Source organism: Drosophila elegans, unplaced genomic scaffold, assembly GCF_018152505.1.
Source record: "Drosophila elegans isolate 14027-0461.03 unplaced genomic scaffold, ASM1815250v1 contig_476, whole genome shotgun sequence".
In the NCBI taxonomy this organism is placed as follows: domain Eukaryota; kingdom Metazoa; phylum Arthropoda; class Insecta; order Diptera; family Drosophilidae; genus Drosophila; species Drosophila elegans.
Window position 1 is genome coordinate 8,884,691 of NW_024545863.1, and position 11,196 is coordinate 8,895,886.

The following is an 11,196-nucleotide window of genomic DNA, read 5'->3' on the forward strand; positions in this document are numbered from 1 at the left end:
ACCCAAACATTTTGATTTTTTGAAAAGCTTGCTTATTTAGCGGGAAATCGATAGAAATAGCTAAGGTCTGCATGGATATACATAACTTCTAAACTAGTAAAGCTATAGACAAGTGATATATGTCAGGTGCTAATCACGCTACCTTAAAATAGTTTGCCAAAATAAAATACTTTAAAAATTATTTTATTTTTTACATTTTTGCTAATTATTAAAAATTGTTAGAAGCGATTTTTGTTTACCTTTATACATATATTGCCCTTGAGATTCTTCAACTTTTGGTAACGCCTGTGCAGGCGAAATACCTGGATGAAGAGGTCCGAATGGAAACATATAAAAAGTGTATTTATTTAGTTGAATGCTTTTCTATTTTTGGTCACGAAATTCGAATTCAGATATTATGTATGTTAAGTGTGCGGTCGTCACGACTTTTTTTACCACGTTAAGACTTGTTTCTGTTTGATTAATAAACTATGCAAGAATACGTATTTCGGTCGCGGTTAGTATGCAAGTTGGAAAGGACCGGATCGGCATTCCGCGTCATATAGCTTCCATAACAAAAATCGGCAAAATAGGGAATATAAAATTATATGTTTGTTTATTCTTTCTAATAGTTTATTATTTCAAAATTAATGTTTTATTTTGATTAAAATCCGACGAAAATATCATATACATACCTCGTATGGGAAAATTCAGAAAATTAATATGATTATTGAAATTGTCAATTACCTTGCAGAGGGTATTATAACTTTAGTCAGAAGTTAGCAACGCCTATTAAGTTTATATATTCTTGTTCATGTCCGTCTATCTGTCTGTCCGTTTCAGCGCAAACTATTTTCTTAGTTTTAAAGCTCTATTTATAAACCGTTCCCAAAATTTGTCTTTCTATTGCAGGTAGTTTATAAGTCGGAACGATTGTTTTGTGGGGAAAAATTTTGTCTAAATATTTTTTAGCTGAGTAGCAGTCGGAGAACGCGACTATAGCGTTCTTTCGTTTTATACCCTTGCAGAGGGTAATCTAATTTCAGTCAGTAGTTTGCAACGCAGTGAAGGAGACATTTCCGACCCTATAAAAATATATATAGTTGATCCGCATCCCTAGACGAGTCGATCTAGCCAAAAAATTAAATAAATTTTAAATTTAACTTTTCTATTTTTTTAAAACATTATTTTTGACTTATTAATATTACGCGTTTAGTTTTATTCAAATCGGAATGTAAAAACATTAGCATCGCAAAAAATGTTAAAATATTGAAAAACAGTAAAGTTAAATTTTGTTTTCAGATTTTTTTTATTGGGTCGGCCGACAGAAAAACGGAGAAGTTATAATATTTTGTCATTCCGACTTATATACTACCTGCAATAGAAAGACAACTTTTAGGAGCGGCATATGCAAATAGCTTAGAATTGAGAGAATTGTTTGCGAAGAAACGGGCAGATGGTCATGGCTAGCCTAAAGAGTAGAACGTTCGACCATAGGAAGGATCGGGTAAAATTTGTAAATGTGGCTGAGTTGTTCGAATCATGAGTATGTCTCGCTTTTTTTGCCTAATATAATGGTTCTTGTCATTGGAGAACCATCCCTTCGGCTCGCCGAAGCTAGCCCCTTGTTTTATTTCGCTATCGGAAAGATCCTTTTAATGTAAATTTACAAGGGCCACACTTTGTGCCATTTTATCAAGATTGCTTGTAATTTATATTTTTATCGGCAGACATAAAGAATCCGATACGCTACATATTCGGGTTTGAACCTTAACGAATTAGGTTATATTACAATGTATCAAACGATACTCGGGGCTCATCAAAACTGAAGTGCACACGTCTAGATGGACTGAATGGATACAAAAAGATGTCTGCACCTGTCGGCGAAGCGAATAGTAAAAAACAGGCACCTTGCAGGTTGAAAAACTGCGACCAAGATCGGAACTCTTTTGGAGGAAGTGAAGTGCCATCCTGGGCATCCGCGTCTGGTCGTCCCTCGCACTACTGCTAATGTCGCCTGATCCGTAACTGTGAATAATTATTCCATCCGCTAGCTAGACCCTCTTCTGACAACCCCCAAATATATTCCGATCGCCGCTCAATTGCTTGGCATATGTAACTACCAATGATTTTTATGCTTGAATTTGTGCTGGCTTTTCAACATTTATCATCAAGGGCTTGGCTATATAAATATGATTGGTCGCCGTTTATTTTTACGATTAAAATAGCTACACTCGCGTCTCTGATTCCAACATATCACACGAAAAAAGCCACATAACAAAAAATTGGCAATATTAATAATTGCTTCTTAGCTAATTTTATGGGATGAGAATTTTTTGTATTTTTCTTGTAAGAAAATAGAATTTGTTGTAGTAAGTAAAACATTCTTTTAAGCTGTTTTTATTTATATGCAGCCTAATATTGCCATTAGCAATATTTTTGCAGTGAGTTCTGAGATCTGCAAAACCTAACACAATGACCAACACCTAGGAAGGATAACCTGTTTTGGCCAGACCAGGCGCCAACTGACCCACATTATGTGCAGCTGGAAAAGCCGCGAGGAAATGCGTTTTCCCCTCCGAGCATTCCGCAGTAGTTCGCTGGGCTGTCCGTGAACGCATCAATCTCGTGTTCTGCATTTCCTGGCCAAGACCATGTACGTTGGCCAAGTGCAGTTTGCTGTGGCCCCGCGGGTCATCGACGAGTTTTGCCTTGGGGCCATGGGCCAGGCAGAAAATGCGTTTTTAAATGGCTTTTTATGCGTGGCCCGGGCTTTTGATGTTCGACACAAGCCGAAAATTCACAGCTCGGGGGGTCCCAGCTCCACACACGGGCCTGTGATTAATGTTGGGCTGGAACGCGAATGCGAATCGCAGTGGAAATGAGAATGAGAATGCGAATGCGCTTTTAAAGACTTTGACAAGGTCCACACTTGAATATCGCATTCCTGAATCTGTTTTGAATTTTTTTGATATTTGGCAACAAAATATTTTACAAATTTAACACTTAACTATTATAATTAATAATAATTAACTATAATATAACTTTAAATCGATTTTGCCGGACAAGTCTTTTATTAAGTTCGTGTACATCAGTACCCAAAATCTACTGAATCGATCCTTTTGGAAATTTGAACATTACTTCTTCACATACATAAATCAGCTGGTTATCAGAAACATTGTTTTTTGTTTTTTTTAGCTAAAAACAAAACTACATAAAATCCAGTATTTTTTTACCACCGTAGATCTTTGAAATACTAACATAAATTCCCGGATTACTTTGCGTGGTGCCAACCGCTTCAGTGTTTGGCAACAGTTGGGCCCTAGCCGCCCATATGGCTCTGATAGAGTTATTACCAAAAAATGAAGCTCTCCTTGGCCAACTCTCTATTGCTCGGCTGCCAGTCTGCCGGCTAATTCTCTCATTTACTGTCCCTTGTGCGAATGTCGATGCTTGATTTTCGCTTGTCTTTATGATCGGCCTGCCGGCTTTGATCTTGACGCCGTGGACCCCTTTGCGTCTGATCGCGGGTAGTGGCCAGAGAAGAAAAATGCAACTTGAGCTCAATTAGTGTTCATCAAAAGCGTGCAGGTAACACCTTCGGTGCGTTGCTTTCGCACACCTCTTCTGTGCCCGAGCATCCGAGAAACCAAGTATCTGAGTATCTTTGCACATGTGTCTTTGTGTACCTCCCGGCCTGGCGTCACTGGTTCTCGATCGGACTTTGTGTCTAAACGGACGGAGCGAGCTATGCATTTTGCTCGAGTATTTGCTTGATGATGGACCACCCTGGTGGCTTGGCTCAGTGTTGGTCAATAGGGATTCTCATGGCTTATACTAAAGTGTCCATCCCTGAGGGTGAAAGCAAATCAGGCAGATAACCATTTTTGAAAGCCCGCCACGCAAGTCTCTCTAGTTTTTGTAGCTTTCCTGGGCTCGTGTTAAAGCTAATGTTTTATGGTTAGCTGGCACGCAAACTCATATTTCTCTGTCACTTTTACTACTGCCGAATTATAATGTTTAATAATAGATGTGAGGCGCAACTGTTAATTAGACAATTTATGCGGAGCGCCGTCTTGTCAACTTGTTTCAGTTGCTCCGAGGCATTTTTGCAATATTTCATGCATATTTTGTGCGACGTTAGAACAGCTTGCGCCCTCAGCTATTTTTATCGGTTTTATTGAAGCAAACGAGAGTCTCTTCTTACGGCAATTAATAAACACACACGTGAACTAATTCTGTATAGTATTTGCGCGCTGTTTTAATGTCATTAACGATTTTTTTTTTCGAAAAGCTGTGCAGCTATTAATCATAAGAAATATTTTTTTTTTACGTTTCGGCTGGTTTTCTTTTTGTTTGATTGATTTATGTGATTTGTGTTGATTTTTACTAGAGGTTTTAGTCTATTGAATCGCTTTCTTAAGAATCATTTAAAATTGATGAAACAGCAATTTTGTAAAATATGCGAAGCTTTTATGACTGATGATGAACAATTATATTACAAATATATCTGTGGAGTTCTATTAAATTGTTTTTAATTTATTAAATTTTGAAGTTTGAAGGTTAGTAAGGCCAAATTGAGATTTAGTATCGGTTAAGATTTAAAGTTTAGGGAAGAATAAACTTTGCGCTAATACGAGCTTTAATTGTTTTCACCTTTGTGAAGGTGAAAATTAAATCATGCATTTTTTGTTTGGTAATGAGAAGTTTAACCAACAAATGCTCGAGAGGCTAGCCCTTTTCTGCTTTATATAAATAAGAACATGCTATCTATTACCTAAATAGCTGGGTGCCAAAATTGTTGCTGGTTTCGATTTGTTTTATCAGAAATATTTAAACTTCAATTGCAGGGCAAGTGACAGCTAATGCAAAAGATGGAAATCTAACTGGCACAGCGGATAAACAGATAATAGCCATACATAGAGGGCGTTATAAGCGAATAATAGACGTGGACCGGTTATGGATCGTTTGATTTGACGTGACTGAAAATTGCCTTCTAACAGCTTTGACTAGAATCCATTTGCATGGTAGTTAGCACACGACCCGGCCATTCTCCGTGCGGTTTTCCAATTAGAATTATAATTTATGCTCAATCTGCCACTTATTTACATTTTTCGACTTTGCCCCCATTCGAAATTAAGTATACGTCTAGTTGAACTAATTAGTTTTGACTCTTTGGGCAGCAACCCTCATCCACCCCTCCGCGCTTTTTAATATTCTGCTCCGCCTCACCACCCCAAGCCCGCATGTTGTAAAATGTTTACACTGCTATCTGTCAAATCAACTGTCAACCCGAGTGCCATCATCATTTTGTGGTCGCCGTGTCTGTGTGAGTTTTGGTGAGTTCGTTCGGGTTCCTGTGAGTTTGTGAGGGCCTGTGAATGTATCTGGCTTTGATGCGTTCTGCGGTTCATGCTCGGCTGGGTCGCAGTCTTCGGGTCTTCAACTGCCATTGCCGCCGCCTTTTGTCAAGTGGGAAAACTTTCAGTAATTAAATTGTAATTAGGGATGCATCCGCTCTGTGCCGTTTGTACGTTTGCTGTGCGTTCAATAATGCGGCTGTTTGTGCCAATTGTCTTGGCGTTTCGTCAAGCTAATATTTCAGCGGCACTCCGAAAGCCCGAGCTGATCGCCCTACGACCATGCCCTGTAAAAGGGAAACTCAAACATACCTATCAACCTTATACCCCATCTTGGAAAAAGGTTTAAATTTAGTTCACTAGTTAAAAAATAAATAACTATTTTAAAGGCTAATACTAAAAAAGTTCTTTAAATTTAGAAAAAACTCTAATCAACCGTAGTTTTAAGATTTATATTTAAGTAAAATCATAAGCACAAAAAATAAATCAATTTGTATACGGTATTAAGTGTGCGTGGGCGCAATAGTATACACTTACAACAATTTAAATGAGAAACTCTGGTTCTCTCTATGTAAAACGGGCAAAAGGGTATACCATGAACCAGAAGTTGACGACACCTAATGGAAGGTCCATTGTTCAAATGGCTTTATCTTTTCAGCCATTTTCGTTGTAATTATTTTGTATGTGCCGTATGGGCTGCTTTGCGGTTTATCTGCTGGCAATCGTCATGAGCGGTGAGCAGGCCAAAGTGAAGCCGCGATGGAGTTATTGTTGAACGTTGATGTTGATGCAATGGGATTTGTCGCTGCTCCTAATTTGCAGGCGGAAGCGCCTCAGATCTTTCCCCCGTCTGGTCGGTTACGGCTTTTGATCAGCCAGGCAAATTTCTCAGTCCCAGGATGCGAAGCGTCGTTGTCGATCCTCTTCGCACCGGATGCTGTCTTGGGAAAATACAAGACAACTTTCGCCAACTGCGGCGCATAAGTGCATCTGGCGGATAATCTTAATCATCCCGGGCGGCACTCAATGCAAGTAGCAGTTGATCGACCTATCAAATCAGCTGATGCTGATTAGGTGGTTCTGTGGCAATGCGGCAGCTCGGAGTGGAGCACGAACCAATTGCCTGTTGTACGTGCGGCGCGTAAATTCAATTTCAGTAGCTGATGAACAAAGCGCAGACCATGGGTCCGCTGATGGATCGCTGGCAGTTGCACTTTGAAAAAATAAAGAGACTAGTGGGCTAATAATTTTGTTTGAGCTTGTAAATTTCATAACAGGTGTATTAAAAACGCTATACGATTTCTGATATCTCTACGCGGGCTGCTTTTTAGTTCAATACATATGTTTTATAATTATAATTCCTAACTACAAAAGTTTGAGAACTTATAAAGTAAGCTAGCTTTTGCCAACAAAACTTTTCTGCGTAAGACTGTCACAAAAAAAAAACAATATACGCTTTACTTGTTAAAAAAAAATAGTTTTTAAAGTTTGTTTTAAGAACATGCGTTGACGAAATCTTTGCACTATAAATATTACAGAACGTATACATTTTATTGATTCGAGGGGGGTTTTTGTTTTTAGTGTGGGATGAATCGTTTCGCGTCCGCGACTTAACGAAAAATTAACGCCGCTAAGCAAATTATGGCGAACGATACGCATGCGCCAGAGCCATCAGCCTGAGACTGAGTATGAGACGGAGTTGGAACACAATCATATCATCGGGCTTCGGTTTCAACTCGGTCTGTGTCTGGGAAAGGCAATTGGCATCAAAGGCGATTCCGAGCGAACAGCCAGCCGGCCTGAAATTGATTTAGCCACCTCAGCCGGCCCGACTGACCTCACTACTGTTTTTACGCCTTAAGCAGAATCTCATCAAGCCGTAATGACAACAATTGATCAATCGCTGGCCGAGGTAATGATTATGAGGGGACTCGTTGAGAAATCATTTTATATGAAAATGTAGTTTGATTGCGGTTGTGTGCACAGAGCGCAGTGAAGTAATTCACATTGGCGATCCTATAATGGATAATTTAAAAGATGTTGGACATCAAAAACCGCGGTAAGTAATTCAGGAGCAAGATATTTTTTGGACTTAATTTAATGTATTTGCCAAACAACAAATCCAAAAAATACTGTGCAACACAAACATAAGTAAAAAAAAGCCAGTGTAGAGTGTAAAAAAAAGTATTAAACTCGACCAAAGTGACGTTTAAAAACCAGTGGAATCGACTTATATTCTGACTTATATTTTGGTCAATATTCAAAATTGGATTTTTATTTTAATAAAATGTCTTTCCGGCACACCGCTAGTAGGTTTGCTATTCCCAATCGACGCTGAACGGTCCATGATGTCACAATGTCTTCAAAATCTTTGGCGATCGTTCTGGAAGACTTGAACGTTTCGCATTTAACGAACCAAACCCTGCGACCATCGGTCTTAAATGACGATTTCCTAGGTGCTCACCGATCCTCAACTATTTTTTTTCGGTTTAAGGCATTTACAAAGTTTTGAGATTGTTTCAGTAACCTGGAAAGGGACTTATAAGTTTTTCTTTCACCTGCTGTGACGCCCACCTAATTAAATTTTGTTGTATAATATTTTCCTAATACCTTACCTTAATTTTAATGTCTTACTTCAGACACACAAGTTATTGACCAGAAAAATTTGGAGTTTAAACAATTCACAAATTTTTACAGAAAGCTTAATAATTACGAAAAATTACCCAAGTTACAAGAAACTTTGTGAGCAAAGTAAAAAAGTTATACGAAAACTTGATGTTATGACGAAATATTTAATTATGTAGCCCATATAACTGGAGTAATCTAAATTTTTTTTGTTTACTTTGGAAAATGACGTCAAAGTTTGAATTTAATTCCTTTTGGAATCTACAATTATTTGTGTGTTGTATTAAGAGTGTTTGTCAGCAAAAAAAATAGGTAACTTCAATTAAATCGGCTACACAAATAACAATGCACACATCGAATTTTCTTATTCTTAGCTATACCACAAACATTGGTTTGTGCAACTTTTTGGCTTTGTTCCAGCGTAATAAGGTGCTGAGATTTTTAGATAGTAATGTGTGTTATTACTTTTCAGAGAATACATCTTTAATCAATATTCATAGAGTGCACAATTTTGATTTGTTCCCATGAGTTTTAAGGGTATGTTCCTTATTTAAATGGAGTATTCATCGGCACAGATACTCACCTTGTTCCTCGTCAAAGTTCTTGGTGGACAACTGGAACAGGGCGTCCAAAGGAGTGTCCCCATTTGAATTGCCCACCCCCGTTGGCTGATCCTCCATCGACTTCTTGCCGACTTCTTTGTCGACCTCTTGGACACCTTGTTTTTCCACCTGTCTGGGACTGCAGTACTCAGTACTGCCATTGCTACTACTGGATCGATGCGAACGCTCTGAGCTGCCGTCCTCGGAGGTAACAATCGCGGGGTTCAAGTTCATTTGGCGGAGGAGGTGGGCCTGTGCCTGGAAGTGCTCCTGCAGCTGGCGCTGATAGTCCCAGGCCAATCGCTGCTCATAACTGTGCAGCATGGCGGGCGATAAGAAAGGATTCAGAGCAGCCGGCACAGGACAATTCTGTACTACTGGGGCCTGCAATCGCTCGTTGACCAGCACTTGTGGAACAGATACTGCTGGCAACACATTGGAAACTGCATTTCCGTCCGGTTTCTTCTGCAGATCCTCTTCGTTTTCCCGTCCCAGGATATCGGCTATGGAAAAGCTTTTGACCCTGACGGATGATAGTTTCTGCCGTCCATTTTGCAGACTTTCAGGACTCCTCAGAAGCCGTAATCGCTTAAAGTTCAACGATCTCATGGGCGGCGGGCTGGGGGAACCCACCGATATCTCGGAATTAGCGGGACTGGGCGTTCGTTGCGGCATCTTCAGGTGGGGTGGTTCGGACCTATTTAGCACATCCTGGTGATTTCTGCAGTGTATATTGACTCTTTAATGGGGCGAATAAAAACGCGTCGGCAAAAACGCGTGGCTGTGACACGAAAACGTTGGCACAACGTGCAACACAAACACCAACAACGAAAATGGCTCGTGGCCAGAATTGGTTGCTAATGCTGCTCGGGTGTTGCTCACCCGCTCTCTTTGGCTCTCTCCTCTTTGGGCAACTCTCTCAACCGGGTTCTGGGGACTCAAAACTGGTTGGCCCCAACGACGTAACTCTCACGCGCAGCTGCTGAGCTTGTCTCGCTTTGGCAAAAGGGGCGGAGCAGTCGTAAAGAGAGAGAGGGAGAGAGCGGGCCAATCGTGATTGGACAAGGGCATATTAGCCCCCTGTAACCCCTGAATGTTGCTGTCAATGTGGGAACGTCATCAATTTGTACAATTTGACATGCGCTCTCCCTTCCTTCCTCTCACTCTCTCACTTTTTCTCTCTCCCTCTTCCTGGGGATTTTTTTCATTTTCTCCATCTCTCCGCTTTCCAGGCAGCTGACTGCGTTAATTATCGTAATTGCTGGCTCTCCCGCTTTTTCGCAGCCCTCTTTTAGCCCACTCAATTGTCATCAATAATGATGTCTCGTTGTACCGTTGGGTTCGGATCCCCTCCTCATCTAGCGTCCGCTGAAAAGGCAAGCCACCTTGAAAACGTATTTCGAGAACTCTGGTGCACTGGGAAAAATATGTGTATAGAGTTCCCAGACCAAGTAGCCCCGTTTTTAATCCCTTTTTTTATATTTTCGGAAACGAATAGTATAGACCATTCTGCAACTATATTTCATTGATTTCAGAGACAAGCGCTAGAAATACATACCAGTCGTTTTACTTTCGAAGGTTTGACAAACGACTGGCAAAGTTAACCTCCTCAAAAGAAGGCAGCTTGTGCGTTCAGACCACCTTGTATGGTTCCACCATGCTATAGACCAGTGGTCGTCACACATACTATGACATGCACTTCATTTGCGAGAGTAATTTTCACGACGAAACTTGTCAATGTGTGTGTGCCGACTGCTGTTTAATTCTGTTGATGTTTTGCTCTGGCGGTGCTCTGCTGCTCTGCCGGCAAGAACTTTGCCTATACTCCGGAGATAGGTCGTTGCCGACCACTGCTGTAGACTAAATGGTGCAAATATAAATATTAAAAAAAAAAAAATATGATAAAAAAATAGTTTTTAAATTTTTCCATTTAAAAATAGGTCTGATATTAACTTCAAATTTGTCCAAATGCAAAGTGCAAATGGACGACGGCTTATGATTTTTTTTCTTAGTTGTTAAAAAATCATTTACTACATTTTTTATTGGTTAGTAAACATTATAATAAATTAAATAAAATTGGCCTCAAACTGTTATTTGAACCGTAGATGTATTTGAAGAAAAACTCAGTTTTTTTTTAAGATTTTATAGTTTATTTCATTAATGGTTTGGTTCTAATTTACCCCATCCCCATGGGCCTATGTAATGATTAGAGGATAGTGTTTTGCTGGCAGAGTGCCGGTAGAGCGACGGCAGAGGACTAAATAAATCAAAAACTAGTAAAACCAAAAAATATATTTAGTGTCTTCCAAAAGATAATACCGAAACACACATATACTATACATATATGAAACTTTTGTGGGCGTTTGAGTTTGAGTGCATATACTTTACATAAGGTGCGGCTACCCGTTAAATACTTTTCAACGATATTGTATTCGTCGACTCTTTTACTCTACGAATGACGGGTATAAATTTTGGTCTGATTGCTTGCAGCTTTTGCATTTTCAAACTTGACCTGCATACTTGAAAAAAGGGTGTTGCGAAAGTTTTAAGTCTCTTACTTTTAAACGAAACTAGCAGTCGGTATTTGGCTCCTCCATTCATGCTGATTATGAATTTAAACCTTTATTAGG

General features: G+C 39.7%; 1 protein-coding gene across 1 annotated transcript in view; it reads right to left on the reverse strand.

The window, feature by feature from the left end:
* LOC108135880 (homeobox protein DLX-5) overlaps positions 1 to 9,390 on the reverse strand; it is a 29,429-nt gene extending 20,039 nt beyond the window's left edge. Inside the window, exon 1 of the mRNA XM_017256784.2 lies at positions 8,548 to 9,390. Coding sequence (XP_017112273.1) covers positions 8,548 to 9,241 — 694 coding nt within the window. The 5' untranslated portion in view covers positions 9,242 to 9,390. The remainder of the gene's footprint in view (positions 1 to 8,547) is intronic.
* Positions 9,391 to 11,196: the final 1,806 nt, after the last annotated feature.